General features: G+C 39.5%; 1 protein-coding gene across 4 annotated transcripts in view; it reads left to right on the top strand.

Moving 5' to 3' along the window:
* magi2a (membrane associated guanylate kinase, WW and PDZ domain containing 2a) overlaps positions 1-14,655 on the top strand; it is a 132,968-nt gene that overhangs the window by 73,997 nt on the left and 44,316 nt on the right. For all 4 annotated transcript variants that reach the window (XM_053508604.1, XM_053508605.1, XM_053508607.1 and 1 more), the window contains 3 exons: positions 5,409-5,466; positions 9,829-9,938; positions 13,287-13,469. In XM_053508604.1, the coding sequence (XP_053364579.1) occupies positions 5,409-5,466; positions 9,829-9,938; positions 13,287-13,469 (351 nt within the window). The remainder of the gene's footprint in view (positions 1-5,408; positions 5,467-9,828; positions 9,939-13,286; positions 13,470-14,655) is intronic.

Here is a 14,655-nt window from a genome sequence, read left to right on the forward strand (position 1 = left end):
TCTTTTGGTATACTTTGCCCTTCTTTACTTCCTTTATTTCCTGCTTCCTTCCTTGACTTTCCTTTTTCTTTCCCTTCTACTTCCTTCCTTCTTCTGTTTGTTTATTTCTGTTTCCTTTTTGTTTACTCCGTCCTTCTATACCTCCTCCTTCTCTTCTCCTTCGTTCTCCTTCCTTCCTCTTGAACCTACTGTATGAACTTGTAAATATCTGATGCTGTTGTGTTCAATTTTGTCAAGTAATAGAAAAGTTTTGAAGAACAACTTTCTTTGAAGTTGTAAAGTTGTAACACCTCGGAATAAAGTATATAAAACCAAATCAGCGTTTGTGCAACAGGAAATGACATCACTGTCTGTGCTAATTCCGTGAAAATTATCCTGGGGAATTATTTCTATTTTAGTGTGTGTGTGTGTGTGTGTGTGTGTGTGTGTGTGTGTGTGTGTGTGTGTGTGTGTGAGAGTAAATTAGACTTTGCTGTCGAAGTCAGAATATTAGAATGCGTTGTGTGTGTTGTTGTTGTTGTTGTGTGTGTGTGTGTTGTTGTTGTGTGTGTGTGTGTGTGTGTGTGTGTGTGTGTGTGTGTGTGTTTGAGTTTTGCTTAGTGAGGAGCTTTTGGATTGAAATCAGAGTCTCCTGACAGCTCTAGTGACAGCTCTGCATCCCAACGCATCTCTCTCTCTGTCTCTCTCTCTCTCTCTCTCCCCAATCTGCCCCCCCCCCCCCCCCCCCCCCCCCCGCCACACACACACACACACACACACACTCCGATCTGACCCCCCTCTTGGGCATTTCACTGGGTTTCATCATTCTGCTGAAGCTCAGGATTCTGATAAGAAGCAGCACAGTGTGTGACGCACACACTCGGCGTGTACATCAGTGCACAGAGACGAGACAGCGGAGTTCATAAAGTCGGAAATTATCCTCGTAGGAAATTTCAGTTCCCAGCACGTTCCCCCCCTGACAGGTGTTTGAAAAATAAAGCCTCATGCTCTGAGTCTAAATAGAACTCCTGAACATCTAACCCTCTGGGGACGTGATGAAGTTGAGCCGTACCGTATCGCATGTTCTCACGACATTCTTAAAACTTTGTTCTCACATGGTGAGAGCATCCGTACGCTACGTTTCCATTTCCTACGTAGATATACGACATGATTTCAGCCAAAGAAATTACTTTTTATGGTCTTTATAGTTTCTCCATTTTATACAAATTAGGCGTGACACAATAATGATATGCGATTCCCTGACACGTGTTGGACAGACCACGCCACCGGATACAACAGAAGCAGACAAAACGCACGGAAAACATGCAAGATGTGCTAGTCTATGCTAATTGTTAGCATGACTCTACTGCAGAACACTCTAGAACATTGCTAGAAAATCTCATGAATAAACATGATTATGCAAATATGGAAACTCCTCCCCCCTCCATACCCACCTACCCTCCCTTACAGCCTAGTGTTAGCTACCTTAGCAAGTTCTTAAGATGACTTCTAGCTATCTTAACTTATGTGAATTGAAGCAGAATTGGAGCATTAGCATTTATATTTATGTCCTTACCTTCAATCGCTGAAATAGTGTTACCATGACAACCACTATTAGTTTCTAACTGAAGGTAGCAGCATCATGTAGTTAGCTAGTCTAAACAAGCTCCACATCAACATCAATATCAAAATGGTTTAAATTGTAGACTTAATGAGCTAACAAATCACTTCAAACGTACGATTAAAAGCATCAAAGTGTTTACAAATAAGGGTCGTTTTCCCTTTTGGCTATCAGTCATATTTGTGTTGGCTGAGTGAAAATGTAGTCGCTTATATGTCTAGTTAGCATTAAGGTCCAATTTGTGAGTTTTCTAGTTTAGAAATTTATTTATCAGAAATCACAAATGATCTGCCTCTACTCCACATTCGGGTTAACCTGAGGAACTGGTGAGCAGTAATTCATAAACAAGTGTGACGCGCACTAAACGTTTATGCTAATAGAGCGTCTGATGATGCTGAAGAGCCGGGCCATGATGCGTGTCAGTTTTCCTCTTCAGTCGAAGCCCTGCTCAATGAGACAGGAAGGATGTGATTACTAAAGCTGCTAATCCCAAAGGGGACACAGCTGACCGTCGTCTTCCCTCTCGCATCTTGAAAGGTCGAGGATTTTACCAAACGCATGTGAAATGAAGGATTATTCAGATAAGCTGCTGATAATTGGTTCGGAGTTTCTTCCTCCTGGATTTTCTGGGTTTATTTAAAATGTTAACGTGTGCTACTTTTCTCTCTTCACGCTAATGGGTAAGAGAGTGAGTGTGTGTGTGTGTGTGTGTGTGTGTGTGTGTGGGTATGAGAGCGGAAATCAGGCACCGTGAAAGAGCCCTCAGTTCAGCCCGAGAGGCTTCTGTCCGGGGTTGCCATGGTGATGGTTTCCGGGAGGGGGGGGCGGCCCGGATGGGGGGCTCAGGAATACAAAGCGTGTGTGTGTGTGTGTGTGTGTGTGTGGTGATGTGTGTATGTACTGTACACACACATTAACATGCTCAACCAGCAGCTGAATTACTGTGCAAACCAATTTATGGACTCTTCTTGTGGGCGTGGTCTAACATTCTAATGAACATGCTTGATTGACAGCCCTCTGTCTGGGCTCTTCCTGTATGATCAGCCGAGCAACTAAACCAGGATCTGTGTGGCACTGTCTGAGTTACTTTCACCTGATGCCATGACTGTCACATGCTAGGTTCCCTCACTTTCCCTCACGTGCTTAACTTTAACTGGTTAGTTTAGACTTCACCAAGTAGGATAACTTTCAGTCACTAGTTTAGGTTTCATTGACTAGTTTAATGTTCACTGACTAGTTCAATACTCACTCACGAGTTTAGCCTTTACTGACAAACATAACATTTACAGAGTAGGTTAACTTCAGGTTTACTGTGATAAGTAAGTTTTAGTTACTATTTTAGCTTTTACTAATTAGTTAAGTTTTCATTAAGTCAGTTAATATTAATTACCAGATTAGCTTTAATATTAAATACATTTTTTGTTACTAGTTTAGCTTTTGTTTTACCTTTCAGAAGCCAGTTCAACTTTCATTGACTAGTTTACTGTTTAGTGACTAGGTCAATATTTAGTTTAGCTTTCACTGATGAGTTTAACATTCACTGAGTAGGTTAACTTTAAATTACTAGGCTAGCTTTCTTTGACTAGTTTATTAGTCACAGTGTTGGTTAACATTTTGTTACCTATTACGCTTTTCATGATTAGTTTATCTTTTACTGAGCAGGTTAACTTTTAGTTACTATTTAAGCTTTCACTGATTTGTTTAGCTTTACAAAGTAGGTTAATGTTTAGTTACTAGTTTAGCTTTAACCAAGTAGGTTAACATTTAGTTACTAGGTTAGCTTTCTCTGACTAGTTTAGCATTCACAAAGTTGTTTAACTTTAATTACCTATTAAGCCTTCACTGACTAGTTTATCTTTCACAGAACAGGTTAACTTTCAGTTCATATTTAAGCTTTCACTGATTAGTTTAGTTTTCATTAAGTCAGTCAATATTAATTACCAGATTAGCTTTAATATTAGCTTTAACCGAGTGGGTTAAATTTTTGTTACTAGTTTAGCTTTTGTTTTACCTTTCAGAAGCCAGTTTAACTTTCATTGACTAGTTTACTGTTTAGTGACTAGGTCAATATTAGTTTAGCTTTCACTGATAACTTTAACATTCACCTAGTAGGTTAACTTTAAATTACTAGGCTAGCTTTCTTTGACTAGTTTATCAATCACAGAGTTGGTTAACATTTTGTTACCTATTACGCTTTCCATGATTAGTTTATCTTTTACTGAGCAGGTTAACTTTTAGTTACTATTTAAGCTTCCACTGATTTGTTTAGCTTTACAAAGTAGGTTAACTTTTAGTTACCAGTTTAGCTTTAACTGACTAGTTTAGCAATCACAGAGTAGGTTTACATTGACTCGCTAGTTTGTTTTTCACTGGCACATTTAGGCTTCGCAGGGTTGGGTAACTTTTAGTTACTGATTAAGCTTATCTAAATAGTTTAGCTTTTACTGAGTATGGTAACTTCTACTGCTGACTAGTTTACCTTTCAGGGACTAGGTAAATTTTAGCTTAATCCACCCTTTCTGACCTTCTTCATGCAGAGTAAATATAGGCTACATTTAAATCCTGCAGTGTTTGGTTTGGTTTATCCAGGGAATTAGGAACGTGCATATATACTGTACATCACCACATACATAGGATGTGCTCTCTGTAGACACTTGTGGGAAGGAGAAAGCGCTATCCTTCATATCTCTGGTTATCGACAAGGTGGGTATAGTGTAGATAAACTATAGTATTCCTTTTTTTGTTTTTTGTTTTAGATGTTAAACCTGTGAGGTTAGGGAAGATGAGGAATACTTTCATTCTTCGTTCTTTCCATCCGAGCCGTCCATCATCCAGCGTTTCTGGCAGATTTGTCAATGCATCATACTGTTGCCAACTGTTATCTGTCTTTCTATTATACCACAATTTATAACTGTATATAAAATCATGTACAATACTGATGAAAAGTTTTTTAAGTTTTCCACATTATGTAATGTTTGACAGTCTTTTTAAAATAGATTTAAATATGCTTGCCTCATCTTTCTACACATAATACTCTGCAATGACAAAGTAAAAACAGATGTTTGGAGTGTTTTACTAATTAATTAAAACATAAAGACTGAAAAATCCCATTTGCCCAAGTATCTAGACCCATCGTTTAGTTCTTGGTAAATCTTTGTTTTTATTTAAAATGACTTGGTGGTTTCACATCTCTTCCATTTGAGAATGATGGGTTCCTTCATGCTCTTGGGTGCTTTCAATGTATCTTTCCTGAGATCTGTGTCTTGACCCAATCCTTGACTCTAATCTCGTAGGTCTACAGATAATCCCCTCGACCTCATGGATTTGTTTTCACTCCGACACACACCATCTAACGTGAGACCTCATATAGACAGGTGCATGGCTTTTCTCAGTATAGAACAATATAGTCAATTAGACACAGGTGCACTCCAGTCAAGTTGTAGAAGCGTCTGACAGAAGAATGTTCGGAGCAGCTGTAAGTGTCAGGACAAAGGGTCTGGATACTTATGGAGAGGGGATATTTCAGCCTCAATCTTTTTTATAAACATGAAACTATAAACGCCTGTCATAATCTAGTATTGTGTTTACAATAATGAGGTCCAAAAAATCAATCTGTTTTAAGGTGTGTGTGAAACGTACCAAAATATGCAAACTTTTAAAAGGATGTTAAGTCTTTTGAGGATTATTGATCAGCTTCTCTAACTTCCATAACATGGCTCTAAAAATGTTGCTGGCCCTTCCTAACCCCAGACTGTATCCGGAGTGTGTAACACCTGTGCTGATTAGTGTGTGTGTGTGTGTGTTTCAGAGCTTCCGTATGGCTGGGAGAAAATCGATGATCCAGTTTATGGCAGTTACTACGTTGAGTAAGTCTCTTCTCTGTATAAACTTCAGCACACTGCTGACTCAAAAACGGAACGATTTAAGGGTTCAATAAATACGACCAAAAACTCAGTCACTTTTGTTCACCAATAAGTAAATGATGAGAATTCTGTAAGTGATTTCAATTCAGTCTCCAATGAAATCAGGTGAATAACCGCCCCAAGCCCAAAGGCTTAATGGTATTTACTTTACTGGGTTAGTTTAGGATTATTTTATAAATGCTCACAAACCTGAGAGAAAAAAAACACATAATCTGGCTGCATGCTAATTTGGGGGCGTGGTCTTTAAAGCTGATTTGCATATGGGCTATATATTGCATAAGTCAAATTTTTGGGGAAAATTTATTTGTTTAATTTGGTTTACCGGTGAACTAGATTTGTGTAGCATTTGCGTTACTAGTCCCGTGGAACGCTTAGATCAAGGAAACACTTAGTTAAATTTAGTTCTGAGTATAACTTTATTAAATAAATTTCACTTCACTATGTTTCTAATATTTACACTCTACATGTCTCTGTGGAGGACTTTAATTTACTACAGTCATGATATTAGCTCAGATTTTTCTTTCCGTGTGTGTGTGTGTGTGTGTGTGTGTGCGTGCCTTCATGTAGTACAGTATAAGTGTTCATGATATTTTTTCGTAAGTCTTGTTTTTGTTAAGGACAGACCTGAGGTTAATGATATCGGTTGGTGGTTACATGGTAGTTGTGTTAATGATGGTGTTTGACAGGAAGTTGGGGTGTTTATTAGAGTTGTTGCTTGTTAACCACAGTAAGTTATCTGGTAATAATTATTAATTATGGTGTTTGGTGTTTTATAAAGTTGGTGTTTGGTAATTATTGTGTTTGTTGCTAAGCGTTGGTGTCCGCTTATTTTGCTGTTTGGGGTTAAGTAATAATGTCCCTTTAGGTTAGTGTTTGTTAATTATTACGTTTGGTATTAATTCTTGGTATCTACAGTACTATGGTTGGTGTTGCTAACTATGGTGCTATGTGTTGGTGTCGTCTGCGGTTGTTGTCTGTTAATTATTGTGTGCTAAATGTTGGTGTCCACTGAGGTTGGTGTTTGCTGATTATGTTGTTTGGTGCTAAGTGTTTGCGTCTATTAAGGTTTTTTGTAAATGATTGTGTGTTGGTGTTTTATGAGGTTGGTCTTGCCTAGTCCAGCCAATTATGATGTTTTTGTGGTAAGTGTTGGTGTCTGCAGGTCTTTGCAAATATAATAAATGTAAATGTTTTATGGTTAGCGTTAGTGTTTAAAGGTGGGTGTTAGTGCTTGATGGTGAGTGTTGGTATTTAAAAGAATGTGTTAGTGTTTAAAGTGGTATTAGTTTTTTGAAGGTAAGTGATGCTGATTGAAGGTAAATATTAAGGGTAAATTGTAGTGTTGAAGGTAAATACTGGTCTTTTAGTATACTGGTAAGTGGAATGCTGGTGTTTAAAGGTTAATGTTAGTGTTTGGGAATGGACATTAGTACATGAAGATGATTGTTAATGTTTGAAGTCGAATGTTGGTGTTTGAATGTGAATATTGGTGTTTGAAGTTACTGTAAGTGTTGTTATTTAAACGTGAATTTGGTGTTTTAATATGAATGTTGGTATTTGATGGAGAATGTTGGGGATTGAAGGTAAATGCTGGAGCCTGATATAAGGTGATAGTGTTTGGAGGTGAGCCTTTAGTGTTTGAAGTTGAATGTTGGTGTTTGATGTACAGTAGAGATTAAAGTGGGATGTTAGTGCTTGAAGGTGGGCCTTTAGTGTTTAAAAGTGAATGCCAGTCTTGTATTTATGTTAGGTCTCTCTGTCCTGTCTCTGCTAGCCAGCTAACTAGGCCTCTTGGTTAGCTAGTTTAGTGTCTATGGTAATTTATGTTGTAAATTTATGTTGCATGTAGCACCTTGGTCCTGGAGGAACGTTGTTTCGTTTCACTGTGTACTAACTGTATATGGTTGTAATGACAATAAAGCCTACTTGAACTTGAACTTGTTTAAAGGTGTTTGATGTAGAATGTTTGAGATTCAAGGTGAATGTTTGGTTTGAATTGGAGTGGTAGTATTTAAAGATGAGCTTTTGAAGATGAATGTTGGTGTTTGAGGGTGAATATTGGTATTTGAAGGTGAACATTGGGTTTGAAGTGGAGTGATTGTGTTTAAAGGGGAGCCTTAAATGTTTGAAGATGAATGTTGGTGTTTGCAGTTGAATGCTGCCGTTTTTTTTTTTTTTTTTGTTTTTTGTTTTTTTTTTTTGGGGGGGGGGGGGGGGGGTAGATATGAGTATTTGATAGGTTTAAAAATCTTGGTTGTGATTTCACCATTGGTGTTTTTGTGCTGTCTTTTCTCCTGTGCTGAGATGATGTGTGGGAGTCTGAGAGAACTCCATCTGCTCTGAAATCCTGTAATATACTGTAAATTTCTGTCCTGCAGCCATAACACCAGAGACGTCTAATCTGCATGAATCTGTTTATTAGGTAACAGAGTGAGCGAGAGAGAAATCCATTATACATGTAGTAATCTTCCTCACATGTAACTTCAGTCAGAGCTACACTCTGCTCCCAGACTGAGAACACCGACAGCTCCTGCCAACTTTTACCCCTCTGCTTCATTTCCACTCGGGCTTCTGGCACCGTATCAGCGATAATGTCTCAGAGAGGACCTTGGAGAGCAATCTGATCTGCAGCATTGATATTTTAATGTCTTGGTGTTTAGTGGGGAGTGTTGGTGTTTGCTGGTAAGTCTTGATGTTTGATAATCATGGTGTTTATTTGGGAGTGCTGTTTTTGGTGGAGGCTGTTGGTGGTTTTGTTAAAGATGGTCTTTAGTGTTCATGTTTGGTGGTTGGTGCTGGTGTTTTGTGGTAATGGTGTTTGGTAGAGGCGGGGGGATGACATCGCTAGCTTGGTAAGTGGTATGCACAAGTGATTAATAATTGGGTTTGATAGTGATGGTTCCTGTTTAGTTATATTAGCTATGTGGTAGTATTTAATTCCGGTGATTGTTAAGGTTATTAAAATGCGGCATCTTAATTAAGATCATTAGTGGTTAATGCTGGTATGTATTAATGATAGTGTTTGGTGGTGAATACAAGTGTTTGTTCAAAGAGGTGTTTGGTGGTGATTGTTGGTGTTATTTAACTGGTGTGTTTGTGTTTCTTCATTATTGTACTGAATAGTGAATGTTAATGTTTGGTGATTATGATGATGTTCGGTGGCGGTTAGTTGTATCATCGTGGTGGTAATTTCATTATTATGGTTATTAAAGGTGAATGCAAGTCTTTGATGGTATTTGGTGGTGAATTTTTATTTTATTTTGGTATTTGACAGTGATTGTTGGCGTTATTTAACTGTAGTGTCGGTGTTACTTTATCGTGAATTTGAGTGCGTGTTGTTTCTGGTGGTGTTAATTGGGAATCTTTAATGGTGAGTTTTGGTGTGTATTCATAATGTTTGTTGGTAAATGTAAACGTCTATTTATTTTTGGTTATTAATTACCTTTAACTGGTGAATGTTTGTGGTTGTTAAATATCAAGCTTACTGGTGAATATAGGAGAGTTACTGATGGTATTTAGTGTCATTTTGTTGTTTATTGATGGTGATTGCTGGTGCAATATAATTGAGGTGTTTAATCATGTTATTTACTGTATACATACGTCTATATATGTATTTACATTATCTATTTGTGGTGTTTGGTGAATTTGCGAAACAGGAAGTAGACAGGACACTTGTGGTTCACCCCTGTCTGATTATTCCGCCCTTTCTCAGGATTCTGTCATGTTTAATACTGAACCAATCTTCATTTGTTCTTTATCCCACCTGAAGTTTATCATCTCTACTGTAATTAGACTCCTCCGCAGAACACGTCAGAGGCTCATAACCGGTTAGAATCCATCAAAAGGTCATCAGAAGACATTTCATTAGTCAAATGGCACATTAGGCGAGGCTCGGGGTCGGATTTGTGCTCTGATCTCACGTCGTGTTTCACATTCATGTGATGATCTAAGTCCATTAATTAGTGATTATATAGAGCTCGGTGTGTTTGATTGGTCGAAATCAATTTTTCGGTAATTGGTCATTAGGTGATTAATATTGATTGATTTTAGAGGATTTTCTCCCTCGGCCCTACAGACAGAGCTTCACGGCCGCTCTTGCCCCAGAGCTTCTCCCGTCTTTCAATCTGCACTGAAATATAAATATTAGCCTCCGATTTGTGCCTTGTGGGAATTTACTGGCTGCAGGTGGATTTACACAGCAGAGCTCATCAATACTTAACCTGTGTGTGTGTGTGTGTGTGTGTGTGTGTGTGTGTGTCTCTCTCTCTCTCTCTCTCTCTCTCTCTCTCTCTCTCTCTCTCTCAGTCATATAAACAGGAGGACTCAGTTTGAGAACCCGGTTCTCGAGGCTAAGAGGAGACTGCAGATGCAAAGCCAAGGCCTTTCCTCACTACCACTGCCTGCTCTATACAGAGGTACATCTGTTCTGCACACACACACACACACACGCGCACACACACACACACACACACACACACACACTGACGCATTGCTCTGCATTATACACAGACATACACACTAAAGCATTACATCACAAATTACATCACAAATACATTACACACACACACACACACACACACACACACACACACACTGATGCATTACGTCACACATACACACACAGTTATATTATATTACACACACACACACTTTTGCATTACTCTACATTATATATACACACACAGCACGCACACACACACACACACTGTTGCATTACTCTACATTACACACACACACACACACACACACACACACACACAGACACACACACACACACACACCCTGATGACAGTACAGATGTCCCCACATGGTGATTGTGGTAAATACTGTGTGTGTGTGTGTGTGTGTGTGTGTGTGTGTGTGTGTGTGTGCTGTAACCCTGTGGGGTCGAGAGTGTAATTAAAGACTGCATGTAGATAAACGCTCCAGTTCCTGGTGTTTAGTGTGGACTCTAGTGCAGTATCCACCTGATTATTCCTGAACTTCCTGAATGATGTCAGCGTGTTCTCTCCGTCTGAAACAGTGGATGAGGGCGTGTCCTTCGCCACTCTGCCCCGGGCGAGGCTGGCGTATGTGGGGCCGGTCCCTGAGCGCTCTCACAGCCTCACTCACCTGCCCGAGGCCCCCCTGGGCCGGCCCGGAGCGTTCGGACCGCACGGTACGTCCTGGTTATTGCGCCCCCTGCTGCGCCGGAGGAAAGTCCGAATGCTTCCCAGTTCCCTCAGACTCGCTCGGCCTGGCTTTTGAGTTCCTCTTACTGACTTGGATTTGCTTTCCCCGTTTGATTTATGCCTGGAGTTTTATTTTGATCATTCCGTCAGCTTTTGCACAAATGTTCTCCAAAGACAGTGGTGTTGGATTTTAAAGACGAGAGCCGGTTGGGTGTCTGATACCAGACCCCGCCCTTCACTAGGATTAGTTAGTATTATAATTCTCTTGGGGTTTTTTTACATTCTATTCTATTATGTATATGTATTCTTAATTTATATATGTTTGAATTTAAACTGGTAAAAATGTTGCACCTCTATAATCCTACAGGTTGTGTGCTTTAAACTATTCATACACTTCCCAGGAAAAAAAAAATCTTATTTCTCATTTCTTAAACAATCATGTCAGAAGACGTGGCAAAGCTGTCACTCTGTTTCAGTAGGGTCAAATTATTGTCCTGCCTCGAGCTGAGTAAATAAATAAGGAGATTGCTGAAACTACTCAAATTGACCCTAAATATCTGGAAACCTGGATGGATTGTGGTGACCCATCATCTTCAAGGAAGAAATGTGAGCGGAAGTTATTTTTTATTTGATTGTGAACGGAGATCACTTAAATGCATAGTAAACTCAAATAATAATAATAATAATAAAAACAACAACAACAGTAGAACATATGGATATGTGTAATAGTGAACGTAAGAGCATTTTCACACTGACTCAAGGGACTGGGACTAAACAGCTGTGCAGCCTTAAGAAAACCACTTATCAATGAGGCTGATCTGAAAATTGTTAATAGCATAAAGCATGTGGAGCAATGGGGAAAGGTCATGTGACCTGATGAGTCCAGACTGATCCTATTCCAGAGTGATGGGCGTGTCAGGGTGAGAAGGGAAGGACATGAAGCCATGCTCCCATCATGCATAGTGTCCACTGTACAAGCCTCTGGAGACAGTGTTATGATCTGGGGTTGATCAGTTACTCAGGTCTAGACTCAGTAACGATATGGCGGCAATAAAATGAAGTCAGCTGACCACCTGAATGAACTGAATCACCAGAGGATTACATCTATGGAGGGTTTCTTCTTCCCTGATGGTACGGCCATATTCCGAATGTTCTTCGGACTCAAATTGTAAAAGAGTGGTTCAGGGAGCGTTGGACATCATTTTCACACGTGGATCACCCACCACAGCACCTTAACCTCACTGAGAGTCCATAGGATGTGCTGGAGAAGACTTTATGCAGCAAAGTCGGAGGACTCTCTCATCATCAGTACAAGATCTTGGAAAGGAACTAATGTGGCTCTGGAGGGAAATAATTGTCGTGACATTGCGTAAGCTTGAGCTTGATGAAGAATGCAGGATCCCACAGCAGTGATCAAAGCAAAAGAAGGAACAATGAAATATTAGTGTGTGGGGGGTATTTTTGGCCAGAGAGTGTACAATGGAGGGCTGCAGAACTTCCTGGTTGGTAGAAGTCCTGGTTATTGAGAATTGAAACAAAATAGGGAAAAAATTACAATTGAATATGAAATTATAATCCTTAAAGAATCATAATCAAATCGGCTGGTAGGTATCGTGATAATATCATATCAGGTGTTCCCTGGTGATTCCCATCCCTATTTAACACCCGTTTTAAATTAACGTTTTATTTATTCTTAAATAAATGTTTAGCAGCTTATCACTGGCCAGCTTATATTTATTACACTGGCTAGGGTTAGCTACATTTGGGTGATTATTTTATTATAATTATTTTTAAGTTTTGATTATTTATTTATATATATATATATATATATATATATATATATATATATATATATATATATATATATATATTTTTTTTTTTTTTTTTTTTTTTGCAAAAAAATTAAAATAATAATTTGCTTTAAAAAGCATGTACAAATTGTTAGGGTTTAAAGCGGTTTTAACGCCCAGCGCTTTCCCAATCAATCAAAAAGCATTTGTTTAAAGTGTTTAATTAGACTTCAAATTCATTTTATTTGTGCAAAAACTGACTGAATCTTCCCTTTTATGGGACTGGCATGTGCACCCTCTGCGCTCTGATTCTTTTTTTGTTTCACGGCTCATTACAGGACCTGAATGAAAGCATGGACTTGGAGACAGATCCAGAAAAGAGACATGGGAATGAACGACCTGCTAATTACATTGTGTAAGGATGTAATGGAGCAGTGAGAGGTCTCTGCTAATCAGCACCATGCCGTTCTGCGAGTTCTGTCTCCGCTACAGCCTGCTCTGGTCCCGTGAAAAAGAGCAGAATGTTTTGGCACCCTGTTAGCCTTTCCCCCGTTCACTGTTCTTGCTTCAGTTATGAGCGTGCTTAGTGACACGAGGTCGAAAGTCGGGCAGTGAGACTCGTACTGGAGCAAGAAGATGCAGGATCTGTTACAGTTGAGTGTGTGAGTGTGTGTGAGTGTGTGTGTGATTGCTGCTGGATTAAGTTTAGTGCTTTAAATGTAACTCTCCAGCACCACAATGTTGCTCTGAATGAAACAATTTCAATATGATGTTTTTTTTGTTGGTGTGTGTGTGTGTATAGAGAAGCCCCTGTTTACGAGAGACCCCACACAGCTGAAGGGAAGGTTCCTCTCGACGACGCTGCAGAAAAGCACCATGGGATTCGGATTCACCATCATCGGGGGAGATGAGCCAGACGAGTTCCTGCAGGTGAAGAGCGTGATTCCAGACGGTCCTGCTGCACAGGATGGCAAGATGGCAACAGGTACACACACACACACACACACACACACACACACACACACACACACTGGTTTATAGGCACACAAACCTCTTGTTGTCCCGCCTCCTGTCTCAGGTCATAAATGGCAGCGCTTAAGTCACATTTGAACTGTCAATCATACTGTATGACATCACCAGCCTGGTTATAATTACAAAAACTAATATTTATGCCTCATTAATGCTGCGTTCAACAAACAAAGAAATCCTAATTGGAAGTCATTTATTTTGAATATATTTAAGCAAATAAATAAATAAATAACACTAGAAATGGAGTAACTATGTGTCTTAACTCACACATTTATAGGGTCCATGTAGTTTAATATAGTTGTGTACAGATTGTTTTTTGCCAACTAAAATACCTGATCACACACCGAGTGTAAAAAGCACGCACACACACACACACACACACTTTGGCTCTCACAGTTCTGTGTCAGCTCGGTCTAGAAGTCCAGGTTGTTCCTCTGGGCTCTCGTCATGTTGCTGTTTGTTCGCACCTGCATCCGCAATTAAGAGCTCACTAGAAGCCTAATGAGCTGTTTAGGTGCATCTTGGGAAAGCAGGCATGAGCTAGAGAGAGAGAGAGAGATGGAGAGGGAGGGAGGGAGAGAGCGGCCAACCTGCAGCGCTGGCTTTCATCTCCGTGTGCGACAGCCAGCGCTTTACTGTACCTCCCTTTCAGAGCGCTGAGACCCGACCAGCTCCAAACTCGCCTTTCTGAAGATGTTTAACTGCTCGCTTTCATCACCGGGGGGTCAAACTTTAAAGCGGAAAATCTTTTTAGATGGTTACGGATCACATGGTACGAAGCGAAGGTGATTCTTACAACTGAATTTAAATGAATTGTGTCAAATACGATTGGAATAGTTGCCTTACTTATTCCCCAGCAGCAGTTGCTTTGAACATGGGGCTTGTTGTTGTTGTTGTTTTTGTTGTTGTTGTCACATCTTATCAGTTTAATAAAAATGTTAAAAAATTTAATGAACTGTCTGATGTGTCGGAAATTCTCCATGAAATATTTCAGATGCTCGTGATGCTCTACCACGAATCACCAATCAGTGGGCAGGGCCTAATATTATAATGAGCAATCAAAATGATTGACAGCCCTCCGTGCAATAAATACCTAAGTGTTATAGTATTAAACATTTAACTGAATTTACGCATAACTTGCC

Source organism: Clarias gariepinus, chromosome 12 (assembly GCF_024256425.1).
Source record: "Clarias gariepinus isolate MV-2021 ecotype Netherlands chromosome 12, CGAR_prim_01v2, whole genome shotgun sequence".
In the NCBI taxonomy this organism is placed as follows: Eukaryota; Metazoa; Chordata; class Actinopteri; order Siluriformes; family Clariidae; genus Clarias; species Clarias gariepinus.